This window comes from Pteropus medius, unplaced genomic scaffold (assembly GCF_902729225.1).
Source record: "Pteropus medius unplaced genomic scaffold, Ma_sr-lr_union100, whole genome shotgun sequence".
In the NCBI taxonomy this organism is placed as follows: domain Eukaryota; kingdom Metazoa; phylum Chordata; class Mammalia; order Chiroptera; family Pteropodidae; genus Pteropus; species Pteropus medius.
In genome coordinates this window covers 6669879-6689397 of record NW_024352784.1, presented here as the reverse complement: position 1 = coordinate 6689397, position 19519 = coordinate 6669879, and the positions used below count along the sequence as shown (strand labels likewise).

The window sequence follows — 19519 nt, the reverse complement described above, 5'->3', positions numbered from 1 at the left end:
ACAAAAAAACACCCAGCCAGCACACAAGCATGTCTGAGTGAGGGATCTGTGATAAGAGCTACCACAGGTCAGAACACCGGGAGTCCGGTGGTAGACTGGGAGAAACAAGCTGCCTGTCATACCTGGAGCTTCCTGCAGGAGAAGTGGGAAGGGAGAAGGTACAGTGAGTGCCCTGAACAGCCATGCCTGAGAGAGCTGTGAGCTCCACGCAGCGGCAGTGCCCAGGGATCAGGGCAGAAATCAGAGAGGCGGGAATGGCAAAGAAGCAACAGTTGATTATTACCAGCCAGGGTGGCAAAACACAAGGCTGAGCTGCAGCCCCCAAGCCCCAGTGCAGAGGGCCACTCCCCCATATCCTCCAAGACAGAACAACATGGACCCAGGGGAATCTGAGCAAATGCTACCGAAACTGTTGCTAACACTGACAGGGACTGAGACTGAGAGTAGCAAGCATGATTGAATATATGGGGGCGGGGGAAAGGGCATTTTTAACTTTATGTAAAGCAGAGATCCAAGAGGCTGGAAACAAAAAGAAAAATGTCTTCTTTACAACAGGCTAAAGAGAGAAAATATATGTATAATATATCTTCTTCCAGAAAAGGCAAAATACACTTCCATTAATGCTCAGGCAGAAAAATAGTCCATTAAACACCATGAACAACCAAGGTGACGAGGCATCTCAGAAAGAAAGAGATACTGAGGGACACTTCATAATGACAAAGGGAATCATGCACCAAGAAGACATAACACTTATTAATAACTATGATCCCAATCAGGGAGCCCCAAAATATGTAAAGCAATTACTAACAGAAAAAAAGGGAGAAACAGACAAAAACACTATCATAGTAGGTGACCTAAATTGTCCCCTGTTGGATATGAACAGATCATCCAAACAGAAAATCAGTAAAGAAATAACATCCTTAAATGACACATTAGACCATCTGGACATAATTGACATTTACAGAGCCTTCCATTCCAAAACTGCTGCTTATACATTCTTCTTGAGTGCACATGGAACATTCTCAAGAATCAACCACATACTGGGACACAGAGAGAGCCTCAACAAATATGAGAGGGTTGAAATAATACCAACCATATTCTCTGATCATAATGCTTTGAAACTAGAGATCAACTGCAAAAAGAAAGTGGGAAGAACTACAAGTACATGAAGATTAAATGATATACTACTGAAGAAAACTGGGTTAGAGAAGAAATAAAAAGAGATATCAAGAGATATATAGAAATGAATGATAATGATAGTACAACATGTCAAACTTTTAGGACACAGCAAAAGCAGTCATAAGAGAAAAGTTCATATCATTACAGGCCTATCTCAAAAAATAAGAACGAACCCAAATATACAACCTAACACTTCATCTTAAAAAACTAGAAAAGGAAGAAGAAATAAAGCCTAAAATCAGCAGAAAGAAAGAAATCATCAAAATTAGAACATAAATAAATAAAATTGAAAACAAAACACAAAAAAACAATAGAAAAAATAAATGCAACAAAGAGCTGGTTCTTTGAGGACACAAAGAAAATCAGGGATGAACAGGAGAAATTATGACAGATACTGCAGAAATACAAAGGATCATATAAGAATACTGTGAAAAAGTGTATAACACCAGATTTAATAACCTAGAAGAAATGGACATGTACTTAGAAAAATACAACCTTCCTAGACTGAATCAAGAAGAACCAAAAAATTCTTAATAGACCCATCAGCAGTTTGGAAATTGAAACAGTCATCAAAACCTACCAAAAAGTAAAAGTCCCGGACCAGATGGCTTCACCAGTGAATTCTACCAAACATTCAAAGAAGATTTAATACCTATTCTCCTCAAATTCTTCCAAAAAATCAAAGAGGAGCAATACTTCCCAACTCATTTTATGAGGCCAATATTATCCTGATACCAAAACCTGGTAAAGCAAACAACAAAAAAAAAAACTGCAGTTAAATATCTCTCATGAACACAGATGCAAAAATCCTAAATAAGATACTAGCGAACTGAATACAGCAACATATTAAAAAGATTATACACCATGATCAAGTGGGCTTCATCCCAGGGACACAGGGATTGTTCAACATATGTGAATCGATTAACGTGATATACCACATAAGCAAATTAAAAAATAAGAATCATATGATCATATCAATAGATGCAGAAAAAGCCTTTGACAAGATACAGCATCCATTTATGATCAAAACACTTAACAAAATCGGTATAGAAGGAAAGCACCTGAACATAATAAAGGCCATCTATGACAAACCCTCAGCCAACATTATACTTAATGGTGAAAAACGAAAAACCTTCCCTCTAAGATCAGGAACAAGGCAAGGCTGTCCGCCATCACCACTGTTAGTCAATATAACTTTGGAGGTCCTAGCGAGTGCAATCAGGCAAGAGAAAGATGTAAAAGGCATCCAAAGAGGAAATGAAGCAGTCAAACTGTCACTACTTGCGGATGACATGATTCTCTAAATAGAAAACCTTAAAGACTCCACAAGTATACTACAAGAAACAATAAGCAAATACAGTAAAGTTTCTGGATACAAAATCCAAGTTCAAAATCTAGCGTTCCTATCCTCTAACAACAAAGCGTCAGAAAAAGAAGTGGAAAAAATAATTCCTTTTGCAATTGCAACAAAAAGAATGAAATGCCTAGGAATAAATTTAATAAAACGTGAAGGACCTATATAATAAAAACTACAAGACCCTATTAAAAGAAATTGAAGAAGATATAAAGACATGGAAAGATATTCCGTGTTCTTGGATCGGAAGAATCAACATAGTTAAAATGACCTTATTACCTAAAGCATTATACAGATTTGATGCAATCCCCATCAAAATCCCATCGGCACTTTTTAAAGAAATAGAACAAAAAATCATCAGATTTGTATGGAAGCACGAAAGACCCCGAATTGCTAAAGCCATCCTGAGAAAAAAGAACGAGGCTAGAGGCATCACTCTGCTCGACTTCAAATTATATTACAAAGTGACAGTGATCAAAACGGCAGGATATGGGCAGGAAAAAAGACACACGGACCAGGGAACAGAATCGAGAGTCCAGAAGTAAACCCATGTTTATATGGGCAAATAATTTTCGACAAAAAAGCCGAAAACATACAGTGGAGAAAGGAAAACCTCTTCAATAAATGATGCTGGGAAAACTGGAAAACCACCTGCAAAACAATGAAACTAGATTCTTGTCTATCACCACACACCAAAATGAACTCAAAATGGATTAAGGACCTGAATATAAGACCTGAAACAAAAAATACATAGAAGGAAACACAGGAACTAAACTCAAGGACCTTGGACTTAAAGAGGATTTTATGAATTTGACCTCAAAGGTGAGGGCAGTAAAAGCAAAAATAAATGAATGGGACTACATCAAACTAAAAAGCTTCTGCACAGCAAAAGAAACTGTCAACAAAGTAAAGAGACAGCCATCTCAATGGGAAAATATATTTGCAAGCAATGCCTCCAATAAGGGCCTAATTTCCAAAATATACAAAAAACTCATACGACTCAATAACAACAACAAAAAACAAACGATTCAATCAAAAAATGGGCAGAGGATCTGATCAGATACTTCTCCCAAGAAGACATACAGATGGCTGACAAATATTTGAAAAGATGCTCGACATCGCTAGCTATTAGGGAAATGCAAATCAAAACCACAACGAGATACCATCTCACACCTCTTAGAATAGCTGTCATCAACAGGACAAGTAATAACAAGTGTTGGAGAGGATGCATAGAAAAAGGAACCCTCATACACTGCTGGCGGGACTGCAAATTGGTACAGCCACTATGGAAAACAGTATGGAGGTTCCTCAAAAAACTAAGAATTGATCCACTATATGATCCAGCAGCCCCTCTCTACTGGGTATTTACCCCAAAGACTTGAAAAGATATATCTGAAAAGATATTTATACACCTATGTTTATAGCAGCATTATTCACAGTGGTCAGGACATGGAAGCAACCAAAGTGTCCTATGATAGATAATTGGATAAAGAAGATGTAGTACACATGTACAATGGAATATTACTTGGCTATAAGAAGAGATGAAATACTGCCATTTGTGACAACATGGATGGACCTCGAGATAATCATGCTAAGTGAAATAAGCCAGACAGAAAAAGTTGAAAAGCACATGATATCACTTACATGTGGGATATAAACCTAAAAGCAACAAATGAACAGGACAGACAGAGACTCATAGACATGGACAATGCGGAGAGAGGGGTGGTAGGTGGCATAAAAGGGGTCAAATATGTGGTGACAAATATATGGGCGGTGAACACACAGTGCAATATATATATATATGCCTTACTGTTGAAATGTACACTTAAAATTTACTGGATTTTGTTAACCAAGGTTACCATAATAGATAGATAGATAGATAGATAGATAGATAGATAGATAGATAGATAGATAGATAGATAGAAAAATAGACCTAAAGTTGTTAAAACATTTCCTTAGCTCCTGTAAATGCTCATTGCTAGTTGTTGTTATTATCCTGATCATTAATATTAATATTAATGTCATTATTCAGTCCAAGGAAAGACTTTGGGATAAGGTGGCGAATGGTAAGAAAGAATAAAAAGTGCCAGCCCCAGTAGCATCCAGTAAAATTGGTGGTGGGGAACAGTGGAGGAGGAAAGGGATAATCAAACCAGAGAATTGTAAAATTCACAGTGGAGGAGGAAAGGGATAATCAAACCAGAGAATTGTAAAATTCACACAAGAAAGGGATAATCAAACCAGAGAATTGTAAAATTCACACAGGAGATGGAGCTCTGGGAAGTGGGTGCTTCAGGCAAAGAGTGTGGAGAAAGGGGCATGTTAGGTAAGGGAGAATAATAATTTCAACATACTTGACACATGATGAGAGGGAACGGAACCAGTATTACTTAAAACTGCCCAGGTAGAATTGAATGCACACCTAGGTTTGGGAAGTCATGCCATGAAAACACAGAGCAAGAAACTTGGACTATAGTCCTGAGTCCAGAATAGACTTGCTATGTGACTTCTCGGGGATTCCTCCAGGCCTCTGTGTTGACGGTCACAGGAGATGAAAGGAATAAAGTGTTTTATTCCTTGTAGATCTCTCCCCTGCTCCTCACACACAGGTGGGTTGATTGTTACGTCAGCAGCAAGTATTCTCTGTATTTGAGATAACCACATAAATCAAAGTTCCTCCACCTGATCTGTCACCTATCCTCTTCACCCCCCACTCCCAGCACTGGCGGTACAGCGAGGGACACTGCCCATATGATCTAAAATCCCTTCCTATTGTGAAGTTCTTTAACTGTAGTTTGTTTTCTGTTTTGTAGACACCAAGTCATTATATGTTTACGTGGTTTCTCCTGGATGGTGTTTCTGCAGTTTTCATCGTTTCCATATTTTATTTTCATTGGTAAGAATATATTTGTAATTCTAAATGAATTTTTCCCAGAATAAAATTATGAATGGTTCTTACAGAAAGCTAAAAACAAACAAACAAAAACAGTTAAACACTCTACCTGTAATCCTGAATGGCAAGTTCTCAGGAAGACAGGGTTAATATTCTGAACCTCTCATTTCTTCTCATGTTGCCTGTAGCTCTTCACACCCTTTCCACCTCCTCGGCATAAGACTCTCACTAAAGCTCAGTTAAAGCCTGTAACTGCAGATTCAGTGTGGATCAGTTGGGGGACGACAGAGGTTAAACTCTGTCCAAAGCAAATGTCTCCATCTTCCTGCCTTCTACAAAACCAGACATGCAGGGTGCTGTGCAAAGAGCAGGTTCACAAACTGGGAAGGCTGGATTTCTGCCCTGGATTTTCCCCTTGCTCAGTGGATGACCCTGGGAAAATCACTGTGCTTTTCTAGGCCATAGTCTTTTTATCTGTCCAAGAAAATGACATTTAAGATTCCTTGCAGGCCAAATCCTACAGGGTTTTAAGGTTTAAGGCAAGAGAGAAAACATCCTGGAAGAATAAGACGCCATGGTTGTGTAGACCTCACCATGCTCATCATTTCTTCTTTTGTGGGTTATCCGTTAAAGGGGGAAAGTACAAACGCTCTGCTTAAGTGAGAATATGACTGGATAATGTTTCTTTTTTGGCCACTGTCTTGGCTTATTGCCTTCTTCTGAAGTATTTGAGATTCATGGATAGTCTCGTTCCTTCCAGGTGGAAAGAAAACAAAGAAAACGTCTCAGAAAGCACCAGCAGTCACACAGGTAAAGTCAGAGGTCTAGCCCACTCCTACCCATTGCCTGCAAGTCACAGGGCCTGCTTTTCATGTCTGACAAGAACTGAAGGAGTGTGGGAAATTGGGGGTTTGGGACCAGGGAGAAATTGAGCTGTGTGGGCTGAGCACAGAGTCTGGATGGCCCTTGACATCAGACTTTATTTTGGACCTCATTCTCTAGCAGTGAAACCCCTTCAAAGAAAATCAAATGTGGTGTTTTTGTGTTAACTTGTTCAAATATTCATTCATTACAAAGGTATTGAATATCCACTTTGGACCAGGCACTCTGATAGGAACTGATAACTGAAAGCTGTCTGTGGAGGGTGGCCCCAGAGAGTGGAGAACTGGCCCACAGAAAACAGCGAGGAAGCAGGGAAAAGTATAGCAATTGACACCACTGGGCCAGGAGCCTAGGTCCAGGATAGAGTGGCTTCCATACCATGCTGTTTTGATCACTGTCGCTTTGTAGTATAATTTGAAGTCGAGCAGAGTGATGTCTCCAGCCTCGTTCTTTTTTCTCAGGATGGCTTTAGCAATTCGGGGTCTTTCGTGCTTCCATACAAATCTGATGATTTTTTTGTTCTATTTCTTTAAAAAGTACTGATGGGATTTTGATGAGGATTGCATCAAATCTGTATAATGCTTTAGGTAATAAGGTCATTTTAACTATGTTGATTCTTCCGATCCAAGAACAGGGAATATCTTTCCATGTCTTTATATCTTCTTCAATTTCTTTTAATAGGGTCTTGTAGTTTTTATTATATAGGTCCTTCACGTTTTATTAAATTTATTCCTAGGCATTTCATTCTTTTTGTTGCAATTGCAAAAGGAATTATTTTTTCCACTTCTTTTTCTGACGCTTTGTTGTTAGAGGATAGGAACACTATAGATTTTGAACTTGGATTTTGTATCCAGAAACTTTACTGTATTTGCTTATTGTTTCTTGTAGTATACTTGTGGAGTCTTTAAGGTTTTCTATTTAGAGAATCATGTCATCCGCAAGTAGTGACAGTTTGACTGCTTCATTTCCTCTTTGGATGCCTTTTACATCTTTCTCTTGCCTGATTGCACTCGCTAGGACCTCCAAAGTTATATTGACTAACAGTGGTGATGGCGGACAGCCTTGCCTTGTTCCTGATCTTAGAGGGAAGGTTTTTCGTTTTTCACCATTAAGTATAATGTTGGCTGAGGGTTTGTCATAGATGGCCTTTATTATGTTCAGGTGCTTTCCTTCTATACCGATTTTGTTAAGTGTTTTGATCATAAATGGATGCTGTATCTTGTCAAAGGCTTTTTCTGCATCTATTGATATGATCATATGATTCTTATTTTTTAATTTGCTTATGTGGTATATCACGTTAATCGATTCACATATGTTGAACAATCCCTGTGTCCCTGGGATGAAGCCCACTTGATCATGGTGTATAATCTTTTTAATATGTTGCTGTATTCAGTTCGCTAGTATCTTATTTAGGATTTTTGCATCTGTGTTCATGAGAGATGATATATGTAGTTTGTGTGTGTGTGTGTGTGTGTGTGTGTGTGTGTGTGTGTGTGTGTTTGTGTTGTTCTCACCAGATTTTGGTATCAGGATAATATTGGCCTCATAAAATGAGTTGGGAAGTATTGCCTCCTCTTCAATTTTTTGGAAGAATTTGAGGAGAATAGGTGTTAAATCTTCTTTGAATGTTTGGTAGAATTCACTGGTGAAGCCACCTGGTCCGGGACTTTTACTTTTTGGTAGGTTTTTGATGATTGTTTCAATTCCCATACTGCTGATCAGTCTATTTAGTCTAGGAAGGTTGTATTTTTCTAAGTACTTGTCCATTTCTTCTAGGTTATTAAACTTGGCATTACATACTTTTCATAGTATTCTTGTATGATCCTTTGTATTTCTGCGATATCAGTCGTAATTTCCCCTCTTTCATCCCTGATTTTGTTTATTTGTGTCCTTTCTCTTTTTTCTTTAGTGAGTGTAGCCAGGGGTTTGTCAATTTTATTAATCTCAAAGAACCAGCTCTTTGTTGCATTTAGTTTTTCTATTCTTTTGTTTTCAATTTCATTTATTTCTGCTCTAATTTTGATAATTTCTTTCCTTCTGCTCATTTTAGGGTTCATTTCTTCTTTCTTTTCTAGTTTTTTAGGATGAAGCATTAGATTATTTATTTCAGCTCGTTCTTATTTTTTGAGATAGGCCTGTAATGATATAAACTTTTCTCTTATGACCGCTTTTGCCATGTCCCAAAAGTTTTGATTCATTGTACTATCATTATCACTCGTTTCTATGTATCTCTCGATCTCTTTTTATTTCTTCTTTGACGCAGTTATTCTTCAGTAGTGTGTTGTTTAATCTCCATGTATTTGTAGTTCTTCCTGATTTCTTTTTGCAGTTGATCTCTAGTTTCAAAGTATTATGATCAGAGAATATAGTTGGTATGATTTCAGTCTTCTTATATTTGTCGAGGCTATCTCGGTGTCCCAGTATGTGGTTGATTCTTGAGATTGTTCCATATGCACTAGAGTAGAATGTGTAAGCGGCTGTTTTGGGATGAAAGGCTTTGTAAAAGTCAATTATATCCAGTTGGTCTAATGTGTCATTTAAGGATGTTATTTCCTTACTGATTTTCTGTTTGGATAATCTGTCCATATCTGACATTGGGGTATTTAGATCTCCTACTATGATAGTGTTTTGCTCTGTTTCTGTCTTTATTTCTGTTAGTAATTGCTTTACATATTTTGGGGCTCTTTGATTGGGAGCATAGATATTAATAAGTGTTATGTCTTCTTGGTGCATGATCCCCTTTGTCATTATGAAGTGTCCCTCAGTATCTTTCTTTACCTTTTTTTTTATCAAGAGTCTATTTCATCCGCTTTTAGTACCGCTACTCCTGCTTTTCTCTGAATGCCATTTGCTTGAAATGTCATTTTTTACCCTTTCACATTGAATCTGTATTTGTCTTTGGAACTGAGATGTGTCTCCTGGAGGCAGCATATTATTGGGTTTTGTTTTTTGATCCATTCTGCAACTCTGTGCCTTTTTATTGGTGAGTTCAATCCATTTACATTTAAGGTGATTATTGAAATATGAGGTCTTCTTGTAGCCATTTTATGTTTTGCTTTCTAGTAGCTCAGTGTTTCCATTACTTCCTTGTCCTTGTGTTTTTGTTTTCTTTATTTTGGTTGGGTTTTGTGGTTTTTTCCTCTGGTCCTTCTTCTTTTATGTTATGAACATCAGTTCTCAATCTTTGGTGTGTGGTTACCATTACAAATATGTGTAAACGATAGTAATATATATACAGATGTCCATTTTCTTCTGTGCGTGCCTTATCCCCATTCCCTTTTGCGAATTTGGATCTTTCAGTCCTCCGCTTTTTCAGTCGTTGTTCTCTCAATTTTTCCCTATGTATGCTGAATGTTCATTACTATCTTGCTATAAAAAATCTCTTTTTATTGTTTAAGCTTTTGATGCCCTGATGTTAGTAAGGGCTGCACTCCTCTGCTTCTATCTGCCTGTTAGTTGCCTTACTCCTAATTATGTTTTTTTTTGTTGTTGTTATTTTGTTTTAGGTGAGCTGACCCCTTTCAGTATTTTCTGTAATGCAGGCCTCGTAGTGCAGAATTCTTTTTTTTTTTTTTATGTCTGGGAAAGTCTTTATTTCTCTTTCATATCTAAAGGAAAGCTTAGCTGGATACATTATTCTTGACTGGTAGTGCCTTTCATTTAATAGTTTGAATATTTATTTGATTTCACTCCTTTCTGGCTTGCAGGCTTTGTGCTAAGAAGTACAATGATAATCTAATGGGTTTTCCTTTATAGGTTACTGTCTTCTTTTCCCTGGCTGCCCTGAGAATTGTCTTTGTTGTTGATTTTTGATGATTTTAATTCAATATGTCTTGGTGAAGGCCTTTTTGGGTTGAGATAATTGGGTGTTCTGTTGACTTCCTAAATTCCAAATTCCAGCTCATTCCTTAGATTTGGGAAATTCTCGTCCGCTATTTGTCTGAAAATGCTTTCTAGTCCCTGCTCTTTTCCTCCCCTTCAGGAATGCCCATTATTCTTATGTTTCCTCTCCCGATGGTATCAGCTGGTTCTTGTATTTCTCTTTCATTATTTTTCATTCTTTGATTTCCCTCTTCTTCGTCCTGATTTATTTCTAGATTTCTATCTTTGATATCACCGATCCTTTCCTCCATTTGGTTGACTCTATTTCTCAAGCTTGCTATTTCATTTTTCATCTCTTTCAGCGTGTTCTTCATCTCCAGAAGTTCTATTTGAGGGTTTCTATCTCCTTGCTAAAAAAACCCAACTCATTCTGCTCATCTCTTTGTTTTTTCAATTCTTGAAATTGTTGATATGAATTGTTTTGGCTCTCACTGAGTTTTTTCAGAAGTACCATCCTGAATTCTCTGTCATTTAAACTGCATATTTCTATGTACGTAAGCTTATTTTCTGGAGATATTTCACTTTCTTTCTGAGTTTCCTTGTCATCTTGGTTGTTCATGGTGTTTAATGGACTATTTCTCTGCCTGAGCATTAATGGAAGTGTATTCTGCTGCTTTTTCCAGAAAGTTTTATTATATAAAGTTCTCTCTCTACCTATTGCAAAGAAGGCATTTTTCTTTTGGTTTCCTGTAGATGGTGTCTAAGCGTCTTGGATCCCTGCTTTATATAAAGCCTTTAAAAAAAATTTATTTATTTTAATTAGATTTAAATATATAGTACATTGGTTAGACATCTATATAGTTCGTAAAGCGATCACCTCAATAGCTCCCTTCCTCCTCTGACCCTCCACCTAGCCAATGCATTAATGCTAACTGCATTCCCTATGCCATGCCCCCCATCCCTGTGACCATCCATCGGGTACTAATTTGTACTTCTTTAACACTTCACCTCATTCTCCCAGCACCCCAAAACCCACTCCCCTCTGTCCATCACCAAATTGTCCACTATATTTGTGAGTCTGTTTTTGATTAGTTTGTTCTTTTTATTCCTTAGATTCTGCATATAAGTGAAATCATATAGTGTTTATCTTTCTCTGTCTGACTTAAATACCTTCTAGGGCCATCAAAGCAATATCTTTTTTTGTCCCATTCCTTTTTAGTATCTGTGTTTCTTTTAATCTGAAGTGAGTCTTTAGTAGGCAGCATATGTGCAGGTTTTTTTTTCTTTTTTATCTGTTTAGCCACTCTATCTTTTGGTTGGAGCACTTAATTCTTTTCCGTTTGAGGTACTTCTGATAGGAATGTAGTTATTAACATTCTTTATTACTGTTTTTGATACATGCTTTTCTTCTTAAAGAAGTCCCTCCAACATTTCCTGTAATACTGGCATGGTGTTGATAAATTCCTTTAGCTTATTTTTGTCTGGGAAGCTCTTTATCTGTCTTTTGACTCTAAATGATGGATTTGCTGCATAAATTGTTCTTGGTTGTAGATCCTGGGTGATCATCACGTGGAATATTTTGTCCAAGCCCTTCTGTCCTGCATAGTTTCTATTGAGAGTCAGCTGCCAGTCTGATAGGTGTTTCCTTGTTAACTAACCATCTGTTTTTCTGTTGCTGCTTTTAATATTCTTTCTTTATATTTAACCTTTGGCACTTTAATTATAATGTGTCTCGGTGTGGGCCTCTTTGGATACCTGGTTTTTGGAATTCTCCGAGCCTCCTGGGGTTTTATGTTCATTTCCTTCACCAAGTGAGGGAAGTTTTCCATCATTATTTCTTCAAACAGCTGTTCAACATCTTGATTTTCTTTAGTTATGCCAATCAGATGGATATTTGGACCCTTAATAGTGTCCCATATTTTTATAGTCTTGGCATCTTTTTCTTGCCGTTGTGATTGAGTGTCCTTGTCTTTCTCATCCTCTAGATATGGCGTTTGATCCTTTTTTTTTTTTTATTGTTTATTCCTTTGTTTATTCCATTTAATATACTTTTTGTCTTGGATAATGTGTTCTTCATTTCAGACTGGTTCCCTTTTATAATTCCCATTTCCATTTTTATGTTTTTTATCTCTTTGTTCAAGTTCTCACCAATGTTATCTACACTTCCCAAAAGTTCATTGAGCATTTTTATAACCAGTGTTTTGAACTCTGTATCTGTTAGATTACTTGACTCCATTATATCTGGATCTCTGTTCTGTTCTTGCATATGGCTTCTGTTTCTTTGTCTTTCCATTTTGGCTGTCTTTCTGTGTCTGTTTCTATGTATTAAGCAAAGCTCCTAAGTTTCCTGGACTTATTAGTGTGGGTTTTGAAGTAGGTGTCCAATGGCACAGTCCTGAGAGGGGTTCAGCTGCAAGCCAAATTTAGCTCAAGCCTTTACCCCTCCGGGGCCACCTGTTAAGATTCAGCAAGCAATCCAAAGATGCTGTGCTTATAGTTGCCTCAAAAGACTATACCAGAAAATGAGGCCAGCTGCCTCCAGTGTGAATCTAGGCACTGCTCAGCAACGAGCACCTGACTCACTGAGGATATACCTGGATTGGCTTGGGTAGGGCCGCGAGTTGGGGGAGGCGGAATTTCAAGAAATCTCCTGGGTGGAGCGACCTCTGTTATCTAGTTTGATGACATCAGAGTTATGGCAGTGCAGCGTCTGAGCACTGGAAAGGGGTAGGGCTCAACAGGGAACAATAGATACCACCGGCTCTTTTGTACAGAGCAAGTCTTGCCTTGGCCCTCACTCCCACAATGTCTCCCTATAAGTCCCTGGTGCCCCCTGCGTGCAGCCGAATCAGCACTGGTGCTCACAGTGAGCAGGTCTGTCACCGCAAAAATCTGCTCGCGATGTGGTCCCTTTACTTTTAAAAGAGGTGTCTGCCACTGCCAATGGCATGCCGCCGCCTCCGTCTCACTCAGCCGTGGGAGACCAGGCAGCCCCGTGTCCTTGCCCTGTCGTACCTTCTGCTGTTGCAGGATTTCTTGGATTTCTCTCTAGTTGTATGACTTGTTCATCTAGATCCCAGGCAATTTTTCCTTGCTGCTTTGTCCTTGTTTCAGTCGCAACTTTGATGTGGTCACCAGAGGAATAAACAGAGCCTCTATCATCTATGCCATTTTTTTCCCTCCTCTCAGAACCACATCAATAAAGTCTTAATAATGCTTTTTTTTTTCTAATTGATATTCAGTCATGCTCGCTGCCCTCAGTCTCAGTCCCTGTCAGTGTTAGCGACAGTTTCTGTAGCATTTGCACAGATTCTCCTGGGGCTCCACGGCGTTGTTTCGGAGGAAGTGCAGGGAGGGCCCCTCTGAGTTGGGGGAGGAGAACTGCGGCTCAGCCTCAGTTTTCCAACCCCGACTGGTAAAAATCAACTGTCGTTTCTCTGCCTCTGCCATTCCCGCTTCTTTGCTTTCTGTCCTGATATCTGGGCACTGCCGCTGGCTGTGTGTAGCTCACAGCTCTCTAAGGCAGGGCTGTTCAGAAAAATCACTGCACCTTCTCCCCTCCCCCTCTTTATACAAGGAGCTCGGCTGCAAAAGGTACCTTCTTTGTTTCTCCCATTTCACCACCTGACACCCAGGGTTCTGTCCTGTGGTAGTTCTTATGCGCAGATTCCATGCTGAGACGTGCTAGTGTGCAGTTTGGGTGTTTTTTGTTGTTTTATATGTTCAACTTATTGTTGTTTCAAGGAGAGAGATCTGGGGATGTCTCTCACTCTGCCACGTTTCTGACATCACTCTGACTGCTTTTTAAGATTGTTCCTTTTATTACTGGTTTTCAGTAATTTGAATGGAGTTTACCTTGGTGCATATGACTGTCGTGTGTGTGTGTGTGTGTGTGTGTGCATGTGTGTGTGTATGTGTGTTAATTGTGCTTGGGCTTTGCTGAACTGCTTAGATCAGAGTATAATTTTCATCAGATTGGACAAATTTTTAGTTTTTATTTTTTCAAATACTTTTCTACCTCTACCCTCTTTCTGGGATTCTAATTTCATATATGTTAGATACTTTGATATATCCCATAGGTTACTTAGACTCTGTTTATTATGATTTTTAGCCTACTTAATTTTTGTATTTCATTTGGATAGATACTATTGCCGTGTATATTAGTTTTTATTGCTGTGTAAAAGTTACAACAAAACTAGCAGCTTAAAACAATATAAATTTATCATCTCATAGTTTCATGAACTATGGTCCAGGGATAGGTTAGCTGGGTCCTCTGCTTAGAGTCTCACTAGGCTAAAATCAAGGTGCTGGTCTGGGCTACAGTCTCATCTGAATCTTAGCATCCCTTCCAAGCTCACAGATTGTTGGCAGAATTTAGTTTTTTTCATAATGTGGGACTGAAGTTGTCCCCGTTTTCTCGATCACTGTTAGCAGGGTTTGGCTCTGAGCAACTAGTATTCACCTTCAGGTTTTAGCCATATGGCCCTCTCACAACATGACAGCTTCCTTCTTCAAGGCCAGCAGGATAATCTCTCTTTTAGCCGATGGATTCAAGAAAAGGAGAACAAAAGAAGCAAAATAACAGAAAAAACAAATATGGTAGTCCTGAATGCAACCAATTTATTAATTACATTAAATATAAATGCACCAAATGCTCAAGAATAGATTATCAGATTAGATAGAAAAAAAGAAGACTCAACCATATGATGTCTACAAAAGAATATTTAAAATACAAAAGTACAAATAGATTAAGTTGAACTCTGGGAAAATGATATGCCATGTAAACAATCAACATAGAAATAACATCTGAAAATACGGATTTCAAAGCATGGAGTATTACTAGAAACAAAGATTTCATAATGGTGAAAAGGTCAATATATCAAGAAGATAAAAATGTTATAATTATAACTGTGTATGTACTTTAATAACAGCTTCAAGACTGATTAAATAAAAACTGAATGAAAGAGAGATTAGAGCTGGAAATTTTAACATTCCTCTCTCAGTACCTTAAAGAGCAACTAAACACAAAAAAATATAATCAGAAAGGATGTAGGTGTCTGAACAACTACCTTGACCTGACTGACATAAAACAGTATGCCCAACAACTGCAGTATATACAATATTTTCAAATGTACGCGACATGGCATATTTGCCAAAATAGACCACATGACAAGCCATAAAACACGTTTCAGTAAATAAATTTCAAATGACTGAAATCTTACAGGGTATGTCCTGTGATGACAAAATTAAATAAGAAATGAACATTGATATCTAGCTCAACTTCTAAATGTTGGAAATTAATGTATTTCTAAATATCCTGTTGATCAAGGGATAAATCACAAGGGAAATGAGAAAATATTTTAAATTAAAGGATAATGTATATACATCAGAATTTTTGGAATACAGCTAAAGCAGGACTTAGAGGGGAATTTGTTACTTTAAAAGTTAGAAGGAAGAAAGGTTTAATATTAAGTTTCTACCTTAAGAATCTAAAAAAAAGTAAATTTTTCCTAAGGAAAAGGAAGGAAGTAATAAAGATATCAGCAATCAATGAAATTGAAAAGACATAAACAATAGAGAATGAAAAGTTGTTTCTTTGAAAAAAAATAAATTGATAAGCTCTTAGCAAGATGAGACAGAGAGGGAGGGAGGATGGGAGAAAAGGAAAGAGAGAGAAATTGCCAATATGATGAATAATGAATGAAACAGGGAATGTCTCTATATCCTAGATGTAAAAAGGAAAATTATGAACATTTTTATGCCATTAAATTTGACAAATGAAGTGACAAATTCCTTGAAATACACAACTTGCCAGAACAGAGAGAAGAAATAGAAAATTTTAATAGCCCACTATCACAATCAATTTGTATATCAAGAAACATCACCACAAGAAAAGTTCAAGCCCAAAGAGTTTCATTGGTTAGTCAAATATTTAAGAATAAATATTTAAGGTGTTTTCTTGGCTTTGTATGTTATACAGTTTTTAATTTGTCTTAAGTAAGAGTCAAGCTCCATTACTAGAAGTATCCATCTATTTTTCCTATCAGTCAGAAAAAAATTAATTTTTTGAGCACTGACTATTTGATAGACACTTCTGAGCACTTTGTGTGTAGTAGTAAGCAAGACAAAGTCTCTGACCTTAAAAAGCCCCCATTCTAATAGAGGATGTGTTCATTTTCCTATTCAAACTGATTTGGAAGCAATAGTTGTGAAATGCATGAACTTTAAGTAAATGTTAGTCACTGTCTTTTGAAGGTTTTCATGGGGAGCTAGAACCTCACACAATAGACTCTTAAACTCTAGCACTATGCTGAATTGGAGGACCATGATAAAGTCTGCACAAAGTTTGGGGCAGGGCAAGAACTAGAGGGCAAGAATATGAGATGGTAAGTGAGGGACTAACATTTTAAAGATTTCACCGCATGAATGGTTAAGATGGGAAAAGTGACATTTGAGGCATCTGCGTTTTTGTCTTTTCTGTCCCACAGATACTGAGAGTATAGGCCTCGAAATGGGAAAAAGTGAGAATCAAAAAGCTTCGAATTTATCCATTGAGCCTCCTCCCAGAGTTTCGGAAAGCCCTTGGACTCTGAAAGCCATCTACCCACCTTTACCCAACAGCATTAGCAACTACCCAGGCCCTCGCCAGTTTCTAGTAGCCCCCAAGAAGATAGACAGTAAACCAGAGCCAGACAATGAACCCCTAAAATCACTGATGCCTGCAAAGGATGATGTTAGACAACTAATACCCTCCGAGGCCTTGGAACCCATCCTAGCACCCACCTGGGAGGCCACCAGAGAACCCACCCTTCAAACTGCATTGCCTGCTTTGACGGAAAATGAAGCAACAATTACCTCCATAGAGGTCCTTCATCCTGAAACACAACACCAGAGTACTTCCACTATTGAATCCTTCCCAAGAAACACAGTTTCCACCACATCTGACATGTCCTTATCCTCCTCTGGGTTCTCCTCAAAGAAAAATTAATTGCAACTTGCCCCCTTCATCCTCTTCTCTGTGCTTAAGGTTGGTGATGATGGGAAGTGATCAAGAAAGGAGTACGGAAGATCCGTTGAGGCTCTCAGGAGAACCATTCTGGACTAGTCTCCCTATTATAAAGAATGTACCTCCAGGGGGTGGGCAAGGGGGAAACAATTATGGTCCTAGAGCTGGAGCTGGTGGTTCTCTGGGTGACACAGGGTTTGTCTCTTCCTAACCATTCGTAGTATTCCCTGCTAATGGAATGGCTGTGGTGAACATCAGCATGTAAATAAAGGCAACCTTTCAGGAATGCAGAAAGTAAATGGTGTCTTCTTTGGACCTCTATGTGATTGCTCGGGTGGACAAAGACTAGGGGATGAATGCAAAAATGATGCCATCATGAGTCAGAAAATGAGAGGTGTCATGGGCACGAGTCAGGGGCAAAGATCTCACCCACATGCACATTCTAGGATCTGGTGTGCAGTAGGATGCTTCCCTATAGGTTGCCAATGGCTGATTCCTCAATGGAGTGATGGGCAGAACCCAATGCCCACCCAATGGCCCTAGGCCTTGAAGGGACACTAGAGCTTAGAACAAGCATCTGGAGCCCCTTCTGTCTGGGAGCCTAGTGTTAGAAGCAGTGAATTTAGTTCCAGCAAGTGGCCTTCACCTATTCACACTCTTTCTCTGGGCTTCAGCATCCCCATCTATATGATGATGGTGTAGGGGCAGGCTACCGCAGCACCTTCCTTCTGGCTCAGATATATCCTGGGCTGACTGTGGAGTCATGTGCCATTGGTGAGACAGGGCTGTCTCAGACAGCCACATGGTCATTCCAGAAAGCAGGGCTACCTGGTTCGGGGCCTCCAGTTCGCAACCAGCCCCTCCCTCTCCCACACAGCCAATTGGAGAGAATAGCACTCCCCATGGGCACCTTGTCATTGGGCACCTAAATGCAGATGACCTAAGACACTTGAGTGTGAGGGCAACCAGGATTTGCTTGCTCTGCTTAAGTATTGGAGACCCTGAGGCAGATGACAAACATGCCCACTTCAGGGGGATTCTCCAGTTACTTCTCTTGACACTCATCCCAGCCAAAGCCCCAAATCACACCTTCCTGTCTGAAGCCCCCACCCCAGACCTCCCCAGGTCATGTTTAAACTTGGTCGTTCCATCTGGTCAAAAACATTTTACAGGCACGCACTGGATGTAAGGATTTAACCCAAAGCAGCATTGTCCTTGGGGTTCCTGGTGGTCTCTTGATGAGCCAAGGAGACATTTCTGGCAGGATGCAAGGGCCACTCTGGCTCCACTGGCCCTAGTTAAGGCCCAGAAGCCAGTCCCTCTAGATCCCCAGTCCATGCACATTTACATCCTTATCTCCCAAGCTGATGTCCAACATTTCTCCGCAACCGGTCCCTTTCAAGCACACCTTGGGTTCAGGCACCCCTATCCCCAAACCTGAACCAGCTTGGCCCTGTACACATAGACCAGGGAGATGGTTATACAAGTCACCTGCACACACAAACGGTCCTGTCCAGGCCCCACAATCTTCCCCTCCCTCTGCCCTCCCCATAACAAATACACTCTAGGGCCAGAAGGTGAAACATACGGTTTATGCCCCAAGATCATCAAGGAGCAGGGGCTCGGCACTCACACTACAATATATAAAAGTGGTCTATCTCATCTCCCTCACCCCAGCTGAGGATTCTGGAGTTTGGGAAATTAAACCAGTTCCTTAGGTGTCAGATATTCTTTGCTTGGTTGGTTTGATTTTGCTCCCAGTATGGAGAACTAGGTTGTCCTCTTGATTCCTGTCTCAGTGGTGCACAGAAAGTGTAAGGAGGTCGCGTGGTAGGGCTGGTCTGAGATGAGAAAAGCATCCAGGGAGAACTGGGTCTAACAACTGGGAAGGCCACAGCAAGCCAGGACCAGATCCAACCCAGGGTCCTGAAGGGCGGCTAGAGGGAAGTTCTGTATTCCAGCTGGGACACCTCACTGGAAGAAGGGCCGGAGGCCGAGCTGGTGCAGTCACTGGTAGCCAGCCAGTCCTTCCTCCCTGCCTGGATGGAATAGTTCTTCCCCCAGCTGCAGAGGTAGCTGATGGGCCTGAGCCAGCTGCTGCCCAGGGAGCAGGCGCAGAGCCAGTGCCACCTCTCCACTGTTCACTTGCCACTCCTGGAGCCCCGCTGTTTGCTCATAGCTGTGAGCATCTGGCTAATATAGGAAGTCAGGAGGTCATCCATCTTGTAGCCCTGGAAACAGTGGTAAGAAGATAAACAGAGCACACACTAGGACAGGGCCAGCCCACTCAGACCCAGAACACAGCTCCCAGGAAGCCCTGCAGTAGGCAGAACCCTGGGCAAAGGCAAATCCTGTCCCACTTTGGACTCTGTCTCCCCAGCTG

The 19519-nt window shown here is 39.7% G+C and overlaps 2 protein-coding genes across 2 annotated transcripts in view; one reads left to right on the top strand and one right to left on the bottom strand.

Moving 5' to 3' along the window:
* The window catches only part of GDPD4 (glycerophosphodiester phosphodiesterase domain containing 4), an 81881-nt gene extending 64763 nt beyond the window's left edge, over positions 1-17118 (top strand). Inside the window, exons 14-16 of the mRNA XM_039848329.1 lie at positions 5347-5429; positions 6187-6236; positions 16619-17118. Coding sequence (XP_039704263.1) covers positions 5347-5429; positions 6187-6236; positions 16619-17118 — 633 coding nt within the window. The remainder of the gene's footprint in view (positions 1-5346; positions 5430-6186; positions 6237-16618) is intronic.
* MYO7A (myosin VIIA) overlaps positions 15727-19519 on the bottom strand; it is an 87321-nt gene continuing 83528 nt past the window's right edge. The window contains exon 52 of the mRNA XM_039848328.1: positions 15727-19367. Within this exon, the coding sequence (XP_039704262.1) occupies positions 19278-19367 (90 nt within the window). The 3' untranslated portion in view covers positions 15727-19277. The remainder of the gene's footprint in view (positions 19368-19519) is intronic.